Consider the following 17576-nt stretch of genomic DNA (forward strand, 5'->3'; position numbering starts at 1 on the left):
ATGTACAATAAAAAGTAATGTTTAAAGTAATATGGGCCAATTCACCTGGAAGCTTGAGGGCCAAGAAAAATTTATATGAGGGCCGCATTTGGCTCCCGGGCCACAGTTTAGGCATGCCTGACTTAGGGAAATGAACCTACTATGGACAATTTAGTAAAACTGCTTTGGAATGTGAGAGGAAACAACGCCATTTATGTTAAAAATATATATATTTATTTATTCAATGCAAGACAAACAAGGCAGTAGGAGCGTCAAATCAAACACAGTACAAGCCAGTATATGTTTTAACTAGCTTCTAATATACCTAACAAGACATAAATAATAATAATTTAAAGTCATCAGTCAGTTCTCTCACAAAGTTTGATGTCTTTCTTGTTTTTAATCACCGTTGTCCATTACTTGTCTTGGGTCCAGTGTTACCCTTTTCTTGGTCTTCTATATGTTCTTTTATGGACCGTCATGGGAGCATATGGATTTGGTCTCCTTCTCCCTTGGGCTATAAGATGCACTTTCACTTTTGTATTTATCTAAAATGGGGGCATGTAAATTTCCTCGGGATGGTCACGCGAAGACACTATGATCCCATGTGAAGGGTCCCGTATCCTTTGTCCTCTGGTTTTGTTCTCTGTGTGTCCATGTCCTAAAAACACTGCTGCTGCTCTGTTGGTTCTGAATGGGTGCAGAATACATGTTCATATGAAAATGCTCTGTAAATGGTAGAGGAAACATGGAGTTGGTCATTTATTGATGTTCAGTGACACATATATTGGAAGATGTGGGTGGACAACTGTTTACTTTTACTCTAAAGGAATAGTAGAGCTTGCAACCTATTTGTGTAGCCATAGCTGCCGTGGGGTAGACTGATGAAACTAAGGCTGCCATTAGACCTTACAAACTTCCACCAATCACTCCCTCACAAGCAACATTCATACATTTATAACTTGGGACAAATGTTTTGCCCAAGGATATATAATTATAACCAGATCTTATATAAACTAAAAACTAGAATTTAGGACAACTAAAACTTTTGACAGTTCACATCGCTATGATTGGTTAAATCTGCCTGTCAGAGCATGATGGGGATTGACCAATAGGATGAGTGGGTGGGGAAAAGTGATTGGCGCTTACAGTAAAGAGTCAAACAAGAGTAACTGAAACCAGTGAAACCCACATCTACTACTTTTTAACTACTGGTAGAAAAGTAACAACCTTTCCTTCAAATTCCACAAGTCGTATGTTCCAATCTTTTATTCCAAAGTCCAGCCTCCTCCCCGTCCTCATAACAAAATAAAACCAAACAACGTCTAATTCCTTTTTGTCTTTTCGCCCCTCTCCTCCCTCTTATCACTCAGACCTGGGAGCTCCTAAAGGCATCCGCTTCTCTGATGTGACTGACACCTCTGCCATTGTCCACTGGGCGGTGCCGAGAGCGCGCGTGGACAGCTACAGGGTCACCTATGTACCTGTACACGGAGGTGAGTCTGGGCATGTGGAAAAACATACAGTGGTGGAAAGAGTACTGCAAATGTGTACTTATATAAAAGTACAATTACATGGTTGATGTAGGAAACTTCAGTAAACGTCTAACTGAGAAGGTGGGCTGCAATGCTAACCACTCTGCCATCCCACCTCAGGCTCATAGTCGCAGTCATCATAACAAAATAGAAATGTAGTGAAAAAATGTCTATTTGGTGAATAAAATCACTCACATTAATTTGATACTTAATGGTTCACTCTGTAACTTTCCACCTGGTTGGCTCCATGGAGATGTCATAGCATTGCCTGGAACATTCCATAAAATGGCATTAACCATATCTATCTCCATGGAGACAAGCAGGTGATGCTTGGAACAGGTCAAATTTGTGGAGAGGCGTCACAGTAAGAATGCATGTTTTCAAGGTATTTTTGGCAAATACAACTGAATACATGCAAGATAGTATCATAGTCATTCCAGTCAAACTAAAAAGCATTCTGTGGAGAAAAGCAAGTGGGAGACACTACACCAGAAAAGTTACAGCATGCACCTTTAAATAGACTATTGAAAGACTATTATTAAAAGAACGACTATGAAATATGGAATGTTTGATACATTTACAATCTGACAATCATTTGTAATTGTAACCAATTTAGTTGTATTATTATCATGTTTTACACTCAGGCCAGGGTAGTCAGCGTTTTTGCTACTGTATTGCTGTCTCACACTGCCCCCCGGTGGCAAAACAGAAATCTGTGCGCATGAATTACCTACACAGCAGCTTTAGAAAGTTGTGATAAGCCCACATACCTGCATACCTTACTTTCATTATTTCATATTACAGCCAGCTTTTGTAAGATATAAAGTTGAAAGTGCGGTTGAAAATGATAATAATCTTCACTGGCTTTGTAGTGAAATCATATGCAACTCGCACATTTGAGAATGTTTTTCACTTTATATTGCAGTGTTGTTTTTGTGAATCTCATTTGTATCCATGTTAATTTCAGGTGCAAGTGCAAAGATCCTGAGCGTGGATGGGTTTGACTCCCACTCGGGGCTGCCCAACCTGACTCCAGGGGTCACGTATGAGGTCACTGTGGTGGCCATCAAAGGAGAAAGAGAGAGTGAGCCGGGGGCTGGCAGTGTGACTACAGGCAAGTACTGCTACTATTATTACTGCTACAACTACCAATGCTACTTCTACTACTGGTACTACTGACCAGCCTGTCCAAGTTTACTACTGCTACTGGTGCTACTACCACTACGATTATCAATGTTATACTAATTATTGTCTCTAAGTACAAGTATTAGAGCACCCACCTTTTACCTTTAAGTGTAAAAAGTAAAAGTATTTCATGCAGATTTTAAGGTCTTATAAGTTTTCAAATGCAGTGATTTTGATGAAGATTTGTGCTGAATTTTGTTCAACAGAAACAATTATATCAATTGCTTTTTCTGGCTGTTTTTATGTGTATGTCTTTTTTGCCCAAATTATGAACTGGTAAAAAGTAAACCCCTCACCCTTTCCAGCAGGTTTCAAATACTTTTACTTTTCAGTCCAGTTAAAAAAAAATCTTGTGAAGTAGAAAGCACAGATAACTGCTCTCAAATGTAGTAAAGTAAAATGTCCTCAAGGTTAAGCAAAGTACAGATACCTAAAATTTGTACTTAAGAACAGCATTTTACTTCTTCTGCTTTGTTACATTCCACCACTGCTAATGCTGCTACTGCTACTAATACAGGTGAATGTAGAAGATTATTATATAGACTAATACATGTATGGTGTGTTTTCAGCCCTGGACAAGCCTAGTGGTTTGAATGCAGTGAACATCACAGATACAGAGGCTCTGCTGCTATGGCAACCGGCCATCGCCACTGTGGATGGTTACGTCATCACCTACAGTGCGGACTCAGGTACTATAGCACAGAGACATATATGGTACAACGGTATTTCACAAACCGTGGTACGAGTCCCACCGGTGCTATGGTGCTGGTGCTATAAAGAGTTTGCAGTTGTACAATTTGTTTTATTTAGAGATAATTCAATTTATATAGCACATTCAAAAAATAAATACAGCGGACCAAAATACTTCAAATAAAAAGTTAACAAAAAACAAATATACAGATACATAGGAAAATAACAATGAAACACCAAGATATCCTGTCTAGCTACTGTTAAATGCCAGGGAGAAGAGGTGGGTTTTCAGTCTAAACTGTGTTAAAGACTGAGCAGATCTGACAGACAGAGGGCGCTGTTCCATAGTCTGGGCACTGCCATAGAAACGGCTCGGTCAACTCTGGCCTTGAGCCTGGCTTTGGGCACAGCCAGCAGGAGCTGGTCAGCTGACCTCAGGGCTCTGGGTGGAGTGTAGGGCTGGAGTAACTGCCTCAAATAAAGAGGATCCATAGAGTGCTCACATTTAAACATAATCAAGAACATTTTGAATTAAACCCAATAGTTCTGTTAATGCTTTATATGCTCCTTTGGGTTAGTCATTATAGCACTACTATGTCCATGGTTTAATCTCAATTTAGATCTGATTTGGTCTCGATGTATAAATGGTTTAGCCCTATCTTAGACCTGAAAAAGTCCAGGTTTAGATCTGATGGCCAGCTATCTTGGCCACTTTCATCTTTTTTGTTGAACAGTTTGAAAAATGCAAGTAAGAGATGAACCAAAACAGTGAGAGAGTATGTGGTTGTCCAAAATGTAAGGTACTGATACTATACAGTGAATATTGTATAAAATAAATACTATGTGGAGATGACAAATTAGACACAAGTTGTTGTCAGTATCAAACCCAGTTTGAAATTTTAGCGTTGTAAGAAAAGTATTGTAACTCAATTTTTTTTCATTTCTAGATCCCACACTTTCAGAAACTAATCAACAATCAAGTTACAAAACATATTAACCAAATAAACTGTCTTACATCTTACATTTATGCTGTGTGTGCCCCCTAGTGGCGCCTGTGATGGAGCGCGTCTCCGGTAATGTGGTGGAGTTTGAGATGTCGTCGCTGACCCCGGCCACTCACTACACAGTGAAAGTGTACGCAGTGAGGGACACAGCCAAGAGTGCAGCCACCACCACCGAGTTCACTACAGGTCTGAGCCGTAATAATATAAGCTGCCACTCAATGAGCCATTTACAATTTAATCTCATAATAGTAAATCCTCAATTGGTAAATCCTCTTTATAAACTTCTATGTTTATTTATGTGTTGTGCAGTGTGTGTATTGTCATTTTTATAAAATTTATGTTTTTGTAATTGAATAATGCAATCACATTTTGAAGCTGTGGTGGAAAAAAATAGCTCACAGTAGTGAAATTATACAGAGTTATTACACATAAACCAGGTAAAAATAGTTAATTTGGCATAAACTTCAAACTCATCATAGGCAGTTGCTTCCATCTATTTAGACAAATCACATAAATAAAGGTCATCTGGCCAATGTGATTATGTAAATTATATTTCTAGAAAACAAAAACAAAAGAAATTCAGTTATAAAATAAGACTGTGAAATTAGCATAAGAAATCAAGATGATGAATAAAATGAGCCTAAATGTATGTGCAGATGTGGATGCCCCTCATGACCTGTTGGCCAGCAACATCCAAACTGAGACAGCCCTGTTGACATGGAAACCACCTCGCGCTGACATCACCGGCTACATCCTGACCTTTTTGTCCGAGGCAGATGGCTCCATACGCGTCAGTCATTCTACTCATATAACCTGCCTTACCCGTATAACTACATAACGTAAATAAACTTTATGTGTCTGCATTTCAGGAGGTGGTGCTGAGTCCCACTGCGGTCTCTTATAACATGGCCCAGTTGAGCGCCTCTACTGTTTACACGGTGAAACTGCAGGCTATTGCTGGACCCAAGAGGAGCAAAGTCATCACAACAGGCTTCACCACCAGTAAGTTATTAAAAGAATTGTAATCTTCACTACATACTACAGTCACAACTGAACCTGGGCTGCCATTGCCTAAACCTACAAATAGAGAAGACATACAGGCTTTTTTCTCTTTTTTTTTTCTCTAAACACTAAATCAACTAGTTGCTACTAAACTGTGTATATGATGTTTGAATAGCATTGTTTACTGCTCTGAGTACTTTTTTGGTAATTTCAGTGCAAGCTAGATATATTTACAGCATTATAGTCAGAAATGTATAAAAATGGGTGTGCCCTGGTGCTAATGGCAATTTCAGCTACTTGGTGACTACTCTGTTTCTGGTTACAAACACCTGGCTAGAGTTTGAAGTTTAGATAATGCGTTAGACCAATCACACTGCTCTTCGTATGTTCAGATCCCGCCCCTTCTCCCCTCTCACTCTTTTATTTAGTCCTCTAGGCACTGTCCACTTTACAAGCTCTATTTTAAATGTGGCCTTGGGTGTTTAGTCCCTTTTTAAATGAAACTGGCAAACCAAATGAGCATTGCAACTGTTAACAATAAAATCTATTTGATTTCTTGTATCTGGGGACACAAATCGGTCATGTTTGTCATGTTTACATACTGTGTCTTGGTACAGTTTTCTTGAAGCTCCTCTGGCTGAGTCTCATGTATGTTGTGTGCTTGTAGCTGGTGTGCTGTACAGACATCCTAAAGACTGCTCTCAGGCTCTGCTGAACGGAGACACGTCCTCAGGCCTGTACACTGTGTATGTGGGAGGAGACGAGAGCCAGCCCCTTCAGGTGTACTGCGACATGACCACAGACGGAGGCGGATGGATTGTGAGTACAAGTACAATAAACTAATATATAACAACACTATTCATGTTTTTAAATAAACCTCTGCATCATGTTTGTTTTGTAGGTTTTCCTGAGAAGGCAGAGCGGCAAAATGGAGTTTTTCCGTAACTGGAAGAATTACACCGCTGGATTTGGAGACATGAACGATGAATTCTGGCTGGGTATGTCATATAAGATACAGACTTTGGTGGACATGTACATAAATATAATCATGTTGAGATGAGAATTACTTAAGGCTATGTTAGAGTTAAAGTTTGCCACCAGTATTTCATATTGTTGTGTCTTTGAGCAAGGCATTTCTTTCACCTTGCCTTAAGTCGTTATTATGACAGAGCCCAAATGCTTTAAGAAGCTAACTTTATAACTTTCTCACTGTATAAACCATTATTACATTACCATTGTTTTCACTAATATGGCATAACTATTTTTACAATGTACTATACAATGTACTACTTACTGTCTATTATCTGTTAAATTGTATGTAGGATTCATAGTATAAAACGACACTGAAGTCTCAAAGTTCACCAAAGTTTACAAGTTCTTCTTTGGACTTTTCCTGTTAATGCTCAGAGCTGACTGTATATATTTTTAACTCATGTACCTTTTGTCTCCCCCAGGCTTGTCTAATCTCCACAAGATCACAGCGGGTGGACAGTACGAGCTCCGAGTGGACCTCCAAGACAAAGGAGAGACAGCCTACGCTCAGTACGACAAGTTCTCTGTGTCCGAGCCCCGAACCCGCTACAAGGTTCACGTGGGCGGGTACAGCGGTACAGCAGGTAGGCACCACACGAGCCTCCAGACACTACCGCACTCTATATCAAGCCAAAACTAATATGTGTGTATCTGTGACTATAACTTTTTTTGTTTAGTAGTGTCAGAGAAATAAATATTCAAAACTGCCAGAGGCTGGTTTTTAAGTTTTACTCAAGCATAGTGTATTTGAAAATATTAAAAGTAGAAGTAAAATGTTTTTGAGGAATATACTACTATGCAACTAGTACTATTTTTTTTAATGATTCATATTATAATTTTTTTTTTTTTTTTTTGATGATTCAATACAATCTTTATTACAAACACAGAATATCTGATTCATAGTGAATAGTAAAAAAAAGAAAATAAAATACACTGCTCATTATAATGTATACAGACACAAATGCCAATATTTTGTTGTTGTCATTTATGTAAATACAGTACTATGTAAATACAGTACTATAACTATACTATAATTATGTAAATACAGTACTATAACACTTTAATTGAACCTATTCATAATGTTAAAATTATCAGCATTATCAGCATTTTAAATAAATGAATGAATGAAAACATCACGCTATTTATTCATTTATTTCAAACTGATTAATTAACGCATGTATCCAGTAAACTTAATGCACATTTCACATATTTTTTTCTTATTTAAGCTTGAAAAGGAGTGGGATGAAAAAATGTCAAATATAGACAATTTAAAATGATTTATGCATATGTGAAAATAGCTATGTATAATGTACTGCAGCTAAAAAGTTGCATTCACATTATATAATTCAATGATGTCATTATTTGAGATGGAGGGCAGAGGCCTATATAACTCTACAGGAGATTCACTGTTTTTAAGAAATATCCAAAGTTATGATCGTGAAATGCTGAACCTTATTATTCGTTTGAGATTGGCTCCACAAAATTCTCATAAATATTGTAGCGTCTCACAACAATGAAAGTTGGGGGTTGAATAATGGCACCACTTTAAGATATTGTGAGGGGGGATTTTTGTCCTGACAGAGAAGACATGGATGTATTTTCGTTTGTTTCGTGTGTATAGGTCTAGTAATTACAGAGATTTTAACCATAAACCAGGTCAACAAATCTGCAGTTCTGACAGTTAAAACACCAAATTCTACCACAAAATTCTGACCTGTCTTTTTCAAACTTTCTACTTGTGTCCAGGTGACTCTATGACGTACCATCATGGCCGCCCATTCTCCACATATGACCATGACAATGACATCGCTGTAACCAACTGTGCCCTGTCCTACAAGGGAGCCTTCTGGTACAAGAACTGTCACCGTGTCAACCTCATGGGTCGCTATGGAGACAACAGCCACAGCAAGGTACACTTTTTAATAACATGACAGTGACAAAACAATACCTTTCTTTTATTTTAGGATGAAATCGAAAGGTGAACTAAGTAACTTTTCCAGTGAGGGGTCTATAGCCATGTGATGCAAATTGTTTTTCCTGGAATGTTCCTCAATATGGCATTAAAAATATTGAAGATGTTTAATGTCTAGGGAAAGTAACAACATCTCAATTGAGACAATCCTCCACTAGAAAACATACACAGTGCACCTTTTAAATGCTATATTATATCATTTAGTGTCACATCAAATCACTTCTTTATAAACATGATGAACAAAGCACAACGCAAAGTTTATTTTTTATCTTGATAGAATTTTAAGAGTTTAAGATTATAACAAGGTAAAAGCGAAAGTCGTCATAAATTAAATTCCCTTGAGTACAGCACGTTGCTTCTTCTGTATTGAGGCTAATGCTGCAGACTTTCAAAATAAAACTAAATCTTCCAATTGCCCGATGTTCTAGGTCAAGGGTGTCCAAACTTTTTTTCACCGAGGGCCCGCGTGCTAAAACATATTTGAGGCGGAGGGCCAGAGACAAGTGTTGATACAGGGATTTAAATGGTGGTTAACAGGTTTGACAGAGACATTGTACCTTTAATAAGACTTGTAAGTTTATTTTTAGGTTTGTGTCACAATGCAATGTGATGTTATTCAGGTTATAGAGGTAGAATCTCTTCAGTTTGTGATAAAAAAAAAATCTCCTGATCCATTGGGCTAGTTTAGGAGGAGGCATGAGGGCCAACAAAAATTGGTCTGAGGGCTGCATTTGGCCCCGGGGCCGTAGTTTGGACAGCCCTGTTCTAGGTCAAAAAATGAAATATATATTAGCTCACCTCACTCGCCACTCAAAAGTCTGCAATCGTCTCACATTTGGGGTTTTTTCAGGGCGTGAACTGGTTCCACTGGAAGGGCCACGAGCACTCCATCGAATTCGCCGAGATGAAAATCCGACCGTCCAACTTCAGAAACCTGGAGGGCAGGAGAAAACGATCATAAAGCACCCGTCTCATCCGCAGATATCAACCACCACAAATGAACAACAAATCTGTCTTTACAACTATACCCCAAAATAAAAAATAAAAAAAGAACTCACTCAAAACTCAACCAAAGTCACTGCCAAGAGCCCCGGCTGCCTCCATTTGAAACAACTGGATCTCCTCACACTGCCCTCGTGCTGTTTAGCAAGACATTCCTCATCCAGTGATCTACTATAGTACACGTCGTGGGAAAGCTGCCAGTGCGGACATGCATGCTACAAACTGGACTATCTCGCGCCAAAGAGACACAACCCTGGCTTCTACCATGTGTTTTGAACTGCAGCGTCAATGGTGGAGCCCTATGCAGTTCGGGCATTATGCTAACAACATATAGGCTGCAAGTTTGATTTTAAGTGGAGGTTTACAGGCAAAAAGCACATGTTTCTAATACAATATAAAGGACTTGTCTAGGCAGAATACAGAAAAATATAGACAGGTTAATAATACTTGTACAGATTTAGAGATATTGGTCAGATGGCACACGGACATTGAATCATAAGAAATGCCATTTGTCTGTTGTGACATGTTATATTCTCCCATTGTCCCCATGTTTACCAAGCAGGGCCAGTTTCACAAAGGGTAGTAGAAATAGTGAAATGTAGCTTTTGTACTTAAGTTGCAATCAATCAATATCTATATCAGTAGGTAGAGTTTGTTTTTTTGAATTCAGTTGTGCAAAGTTGCAGTCTTGTGGAACACTTTTTTCTATCAAATCAAAGTCTTGGCTTATTAAGTTAGCGAGACACTGCATTTTTTTATTTTTTTAAATCAATCTTTGAGCGATAGTACATTTTTCGGAGATTAAAAGTGACATAAAGGCAACCAAAATATATATTTAAAGTTACAATGTAGCGATTAGGATAGAAAATTACTATTAATTTATTGTTAATCTGTGCTCATGATAAAAGTGGGACGCTTTAGATTAGCTGCTCTAAACAATGCATGTATTTAAAATGTTATCTTATTTATTTCTTAACTTTTTCATAGGCCAATATATATAATAGGTAACAATATTATGTTTTATTAGTTTATACAGAAGCCCAATCAACTGCGTGGCTTTTATTTTACTGTTTTTATTTTTTCAAAACTCATTCACCATAAAACACACAACTACACTTTTTGAAATTTTTATATTAAATTATTGTTTTTTTGGTTCTTAAAATCCTTTGTGAAACTGGTCCTTGAAGCGATGGAAAAGTTGGAGAAGAAATTGATTATATAAATAGTATTTTACCCTCCACATCCCGTGTCCTCGTGGATGCCGATGTTTCCATCCATAACATGAGCACCTGAAGGCATCACACTTGCAGTATTGTGTTTAAAAAAAAATGCTTAAGATAACATGAAAAAGATGCATTTGTATTGTTTGAGCTATGACTCCGAGGCAGGACCTGTTTTATTCAGTATATAATGATAATGATGATGAAAGGCAGTGGTGACTTTTATTTCTTATGCAAAATGTGAATCCATTTTAATATATGTGGAAAAGCGAATGTTACGTTACTATGTGGTATTATCAGCACAAAAAAGCCATTTTGGATTGACATGAGTGAGGTAATTATAATGCTGGGCGAAAATTAATGAGCGGTGGTTCTCAAAAATCCAATACATTTTAATTCCCAAGATCTATAATAGGCCTAAATCAGAAGTAAGAAAATCACAAATTGGAACAAAAGCCAAGACAAATCAACAATTTAAACCAAGGACTCAACCCGAGCTAAACCATGTCTGAAAAACAAATAAAAAGAAGAATAAACAAATACATTCTGAGATCCACTGCTTCAAAGAACTCCTCCAGGCCCGTCCTGTACCCTGCCCTACCCCACTCCTCCTGCTTTAAGAAGGCAGGACTGAACCACTGACCGGCAAACGGATGCCTGTGTAAATTAAGTCTGTTTTTATTGTTTTGTTTGTTTATAACTGGGTGAAAAAACAGGTGTTTCTCTGTAAACTGTATTACAATAAAACGTTTGTTTAAAAGTAACATGGATGTGCAAAATGCGTTATTGCTGAATGGTGTATCAAAAGCTGTTGTTAAAACATTCTGAATTCAAGAGGAATGGAAAAGTAAAACACAAAGGGGATGTAATATTAGTGTTTGGGGAATTATAGACACTCCCAGATGGAGATGGACATTTCTGTGAGGAGTTTGCGTGTTTCTCTGTGTCTGGGTGGGTTTCATCTGCGAATTTTAGAGATTTCCGTTAACCCAAAACATGCATGATCGGCCAACTCCTCTGGGTGAATGGAGATGGAGACCAAACCTAGCTCTAGATCTGGAGATGGGTCCCCAGTGGACACTTTGACAGTGTTCTAGAGGCCATGTGTAGAACATGGGTTGCTCCAGGAGTGGATACTTTGACAGTATTCTTTCTGGCGTTATCTGAAGTCAGTTCCAAACGAGCTGAAATACAAGATAAAGTTGAAAAAGAATCTAAAAATTATGGAGATATCATCCAAATTAACTTTATTGACAGCTACCAAAACATGACCATGTCTCAGCGGCGTGATGTGTCAAATTCAGAGGAAAAAATGTTCTTACGGGGACAACCTTGACCATCACGACAACAGTTATGGACTCATGGAAATATCCGGGTTCTGATTGTTTGGTGAATACATAACATTTAACAACACCATTAGAGTATTATGGTATTTCATTTCAAAAAAGGTGCATCACATTTACAGGAAATGGAGTATATAGTTTTCAAAATAAGATATACTTCGGGCAAACGCATAAATATATCCATCCAATATCCATTCGGTACTCTGTGAACCAAAATTGCATAGTTCCAAAAAGATCCTCAGCCTTTTCATGTCAAACCATCAGACAGTGTAATCTTCTTCCAGAGAGTCTGAAATTGTCTGTAGATACGAATAATTTGACTAGAAAAGTGTATATTAGATAATCAAATGTGTCATCATCAGTCTAGTTCATTTGTAGTGTTCTGTGTCGCTGTAAAAACCTGCACATAATGATTTTTATATTGGTATGGACTGTAGGAAACATACTGTATGGGACAAGGGGACATTTATTGTATTTTACTGCTAATGTTAATGATGAACTGTTTGTCTTATAATGTAATTGTAATGAAATGTGTGTTTTTAATGTGTGTTCACGTAGCAGTAGCTAAATCTGGTACAAATCATGTTTTCTTTTGTAAGATTCATGAATTTGTACATGGTTCCTGACAAAGAAAGAAAGAAAGAAAGAAAGAAAGAAAGAACATAGTGAACAATAAGTAAATGATTCATACATTATTTATTTTTTTAACTAAGATGAACCATGAAGAACCAACCAGCATTCCCCAACCTATCCAAACGATGGCAGTGTTTCACCACGTACCTGCTCTTTCGCTTTCTCAAGCTCCAGTGAACTCCCCTTGAGGAGCACTGTCCCGGGCCGAGCGGTGTGCCATCGGGGCCCGTCAGTCACTGCTGTGGGGCGTGGCGTGTGCTTCCGTATGCTTACTCAACCGGAAATTACAGCAGTCAAACCAGTATTACCATTTATTTGTCTGGTCCAAAACGGGACAAACTATGCCGTCTGGACACTTCCTGCAATGAAGAGAGGTTTTCCATGGAGATTGTTCAGAATAATCGCCGTGTTTGCCGTGTTGATTTGGTCTTTTTACGCTTTTAGAGGAAGTAAACAATCTCTAACGCGACCCGCCTTGCTGTCAGATAAGGACTATCAACTCATATCGCCTCAAACGTACACATACATCCACAATCAGCCTCAATTGTGCTCTAACCGAACTGAGATTTTCGTTGTTTTCCTCGTTCCGGTTGCGCCTCACAATTACGCAGCGCGAGAGGCCGTGCGTAAAACATGGGGTGCTCCAGGAGTGGACACTTTGACACTGTTCTTTCTGGGGTTACCTGAGGACAGTTCCAAACGAGCTGAAATACAAGATAAAGTTGAAGAAGAATCAAAAAATTATGGAGATATCATCCAAATTAACTTTATTGACAGCTACCAAAACCTGACAATCAAAACGCTGATGATGATGCGCTGGCTCGACGTGCACTGCCCACAGACGCGCTACGGCATGAAAGTGGATGCTGATATTTTTGTGAACGTTTTCTATCTCAAAGACTACCTCAAGTTCTGCCCAAGAAGGAGTTTTATCACTGGATCGGTTATCAACGATGGCGCGCCGAGACGCAACAGCGAGAGCAAATGGCATCTATCTGAGCAAGAGTACCCCGAGGACACGTTCCCCCCGTACGTGTCCGGAGCCGGGTACGTCTTCTCGTGGGACCTCGCGGGACGAATAAGTTTGGCGTCCCGGTTCTTTCGCGTGATCCCGCTGGAGGACGTGTACGTGGGGTTGTGCCTGCGTCTGCTGGAGGTGCGGCCGGAGTACGCGTACAGCCTGGTGCCTTTGGTAACGAGTCTTTTTGAAGTGAGGAATCTGGAGTATGATCGGTGTAGGTTTGCTAAATTGATTATAGTAAATGGGTTTAGTCCGTCAAAGCTGATAGAAGCGTGGAGGGATTTTACGCACGGAAATGCAAACTGCTAGGACCAAAAATACGAAATAATATGTTAAAAAAAAGGTGCACTATGTAACTTTTCTAATGGATGATCCGGGACCTGCTCGTCTCCATGGAGATCGTATTGCTTTGGCTGGAATGCTGTAAACTTTTCTATCTTGCATTACTCAATTACGGGTGTTTTTATTGCCTTGGAAAAACATACATTCTTACCATAAGCAGAGACGCCTCACTCCACACATTTGACCTGCCATTTGTCCTGGTGGTGTTACCTGCTTGTCTCCATGGAGATTGATATTTTCCATGCCCTGCTGTGAACATTTGGCAAAGCTATTACTTCTCCATCGCCAGAAAAGCCACATAATGCACCTTGATTGTGTTCCTGTTAGCATCAGAGTAATTTCTAAACCAAACTGTGTATTAATCTCTTTTACACTAGACCTCTTCATTAACTAGATTTAATTCCATCCATTTTCTTTCGCTTATCCGGGGCCGGGTTGTGGGGGCAGCAGTCTAAGCAGGGACTCCCAGACACGTCCTCCAGCTCCTCTGGTGGGACTCCAAGGCGTTCCCAGGCCAGCCAAGAGACATAGTCCCTCCAGCGTGTCCTCACCCTATTTCTAAGGGAGCGCCCAGCCAAAGGAAACCCATTTCTCCCGGTTGTATCTGCAATCTTGTCATTTTGGTCATTACGAGATTTAATTCCTTGTCTCTTATATGTGACACTTTTGTACTTTTATACACTGTGCTTTTTAGTGGGATGCAAATCAAAGCGCTTATAGAAAACCTATACAAACATGTAGAAAATGCAAACGCTCTGACCTTCGTGCTGTGAGGTGACAGTGCTAACCATAGTGCACCTTTGTTCAACTTATGCATTCACAAATCTTCTCTGTGCCTGATTATGTTTATATCAACACCTCCAAACTTCTAATACCAATTTGAGTGTGTTACATGTAACTTTTTTGAACTTTTGAACACTATCAGGGACTTTCCAATGATCAGTATGCTAGTTGCACTATTCGAAAATGAATTATGTTTTGTAGCTAAAACGTGGAAGGTTCATTAATTACTGTTGCATTGATGTATAAGATGAATAGGAAGTTAACTGTGTTTCTTTACTTTGTGCAGACAGGGTAGGCTAAGGTTTTACAGGCCCATCTCTGGACCTGTAATCACATATAGTTTAGCCTAGTAATTTAAATTCTAGCTGAACAATAATACTACAATGTGCCTAAAAAACTTTATTTGAGGTCAGATTTATTTTATTAATTAGTTGTAGCTTTAACCCAATGTGCCCAATTTTACCAAAGTTTCAATAGTTTGTGTTGTTTTCTTTTTATTAGCCAATTCTTGCCTACAGCCTTAACCTCCACCTCTGCATCCTCTCCTCTCTCACACACTAACTTGATCTCCTCTTTCACCGCATCCTTAAGTCTCCTCTTTGATCTTCCTCTGAGCCTCCTGTTTAAGCGATCATCTACTCATATATTCACTAAACCTTCTATATGCCTTATATTCACTTGTTTGTATCACATTCCCTGTCCCTCCTCTGTACCATATATTCACGAGCCAACCCCTGTACCGTATATTCACTAAACGTATAATAATGAACAATAGCATTTGTGTTCTTCCTCCTGTCTACGCATTTGACAGTATTCTATAGAGTCATGTACCTTCTTAAAGGAACAGTATGTAACTTTCTGGAGGTGGCACGTCACCTACATGATTCCCTGGAAATAGAAAGTTAAAATCATGCTCTAAAAACATTAGACACATTTTATTACTGTAGCTATAGCTAAAAGAACAACATTTTCCCTCCTCCTGCCCAGATAAGAATCAGGTTTGTGGGGATGCACTAAGGATGCATGTTTTTCAGTGCAATAAACAACCAAAATGCTTTTAGTTTAGCTTATTTTTTTTTTAGCTAAAAAGTTACATACCACGCCAAATTGATTGTTATTTTGATAGTTTATTTTGTTTAAATCTTTCATGCAACATGCCTAAACAATGCCTAAATGCTCACTTGAAACCAAACTAAAACTTGTTCAAATTGTCTTCTATGTTGAATGTACAAACTATAACGTAGGAAAAAGCCATAGGTGTCTAACTTGCTGATTTAAGTAGTAATGGGTAACACTAAATGCTGTAAACCAAAGCTGTTGTACCTTTTAAATGTATGCTGATTGTATTATGCCTTTTTGAACACAGACTAACTGCACTGCTGTAAGCAAAGCCATTTGTCTTTTTATTGTAATGCTTGGTTGTATCCAGCAGGTGGTAGGATTTGCAAACCTCAAAGTATAACGCTGTACGTGCCACTATATCAAATGCTGTGCTAGGCTCAAAGTATAAGCTAAAGCCTGCTTAAAATACAATCATGTAGCATGTGCATTCATTATTATTGTACCAATTATTTTTACATGTGCATGTGATTATTTTGTGCCTTAATTACTTTATGCTGGATTGTCTCCAAGCTATTATGTGATTTGAACACATTAAATGTACTAACCAAATGTTGTTTCTTTTTATTTCTTATCTTTCTTTTTTTACCACTCGTGATGAGGCTGTGAGGATGCATGGGTCAGAATCCTCAGTAGACTATTGTAATGCAAATCTACAACTGGAGAAAATTGCCTTTATATATTTTTTACAAATTTAACTGAAACTAACTGGACTTTGGAAATGATCTCTTCACTGGTTCAATCAATAATATATTTTTTAAGAATGTCAAAGTGATGAATGGTGATTTAAATCCCAATTGCTGGGTTTCCTTTGACATCACAACTTTCTATGGGCCAGTGCTGTCTAATACAGATGGGGGCAGCTGAAATGAATACTGTTAAAATATAGATGTTTGTTGCAATACAGTCAGTTCATGGTTCCAGGCTCTAACTGAAATGGTCAGGTTAAATATTTTGTGCATTTACCTTATTTCATGACAAATCAATAATGAGAAGGAAACATAACCACATTCTAAAATCTGAAATTTGATTGGATGGTTAATATGTTTTTTCTTTTTATTATTATTATTATTATTATTATTATTATTATTATTATTATTATTATTATTATTATTATTATTATTATTATTATTATTATTATTGCTTTGTTTTGTTTTTTAGTTTTAGTTGGGGTTTTTTTTGTTTTAGTTTTTTTTTTTTTTTTTGCAACCTTACTCCAACTTCATCTGACATAACTGATCTGCTGAAAACGTGTAGAAAAAAGAAACAAAGGACTTCTAAACAAATTATGGACCATGGAAATCCTTACCAAGGTGCAAACATTAGCTATATTAAAATAAATAAAGCTATATTATTACTACATAAATTTTTTTTTTCTCACTGCTTTAAATAATTTGTTGTTATTATTATTTTTTTATTATTTTTTTTAATTATTATGATTATGTTTATTATTATGTTTATTATTATGATTATGATTATTATTATGATTATTATTATGATGATGATGATGATTATTATTATTATTATTATTATTATTATTATTATTAATTATAGAAATATTGTCAGTACGTCCTGTAAATTCCTTGAGTATTACTACATGACCCTGCACCTCTGCTTGGGAAACCCTGGACTCTTTACGCACAGCGCTTGACTGTCCTCGTGGGCGGAGTCACGTGGGCGGAGTCACGCGCTGCGCCGCTGTCCCCAAGACAAC

General features: G+C 38.0%; 2 protein-coding genes across 4 annotated transcripts in view; both read left to right on the forward strand.

The window, feature by feature from the left end:
- The window catches only part of tncb (tenascin Cb), an 81548-nt gene extending 71252 nt beyond the window's left edge, over positions 1-10296 (forward strand). For all 3 annotated transcript variants that reach the window (XM_055224167.1, XM_055224168.1, XM_055224166.1), the window contains 11 exons: positions 1353-1475; positions 2482-2628; positions 3269-3388; positions 4436-4579; positions 5050-5183; positions 5263-5395; positions 6063-6214; positions 6297-6393; positions 6850-7011; positions 8174-8337; positions 9250-10296. In XM_055224167.1, the coding sequence (XP_055080142.1) occupies positions 1353-1475; positions 2482-2628; positions 3269-3388; positions 4436-4579; positions 5050-5183; positions 5263-5395; positions 6063-6214; positions 6297-6393; positions 6850-7011; positions 8174-8337; positions 9250-9360 (1487 nt within the window). In that variant the 3' untranslated portion in view covers positions 9361-10296. The remainder of the gene's footprint in view (positions 1-1352; positions 1476-2481; positions 2629-3268; positions 3389-4435; positions 4580-5049; positions 5184-5262; positions 5396-6062; positions 6215-6296; positions 6394-6849; positions 7012-8173; positions 8338-9249) is intronic.
- Positions 10297-12848: 2552 nt separating this feature from the next.
- On the forward strand, positions 12849-16405 carry b3galt8 (beta-1,3-galactosyltransferase 8). The gene has a single exon (XM_055224172.1). It carries the CDS (start codon positions 12863-12865, stop codon positions 13925-13927), a length of 1065 nt encoding a protein of 354 aa, XP_055080147.1. The 5' UTR covers positions 12849-12862; the 3' UTR covers positions 13928-16405.
- Positions 16406-17576: the final 1171 nt, after the last annotated feature.

The sequence above is a fragment of the Periophthalmus magnuspinnatus genome, chromosome 9, assembly GCF_009829125.3.
Source record: "Periophthalmus magnuspinnatus isolate fPerMag1 chromosome 9, fPerMag1.2.pri, whole genome shotgun sequence".
In the NCBI taxonomy this organism is placed as follows: domain Eukaryota; kingdom Metazoa; phylum Chordata; class Actinopteri; order Gobiiformes; family Gobiidae; genus Periophthalmus; species Periophthalmus magnuspinnatus.

Bases quoted from the DNA above. Each gene is read 5' to 3' on its own strand.
- b3galt8 (XM_055224172.1), top strand. From the start codon at position 12,863: ATGCTTACTCAACCGGAAATTACAGCAGTCAAACCAGTATTACCATTT.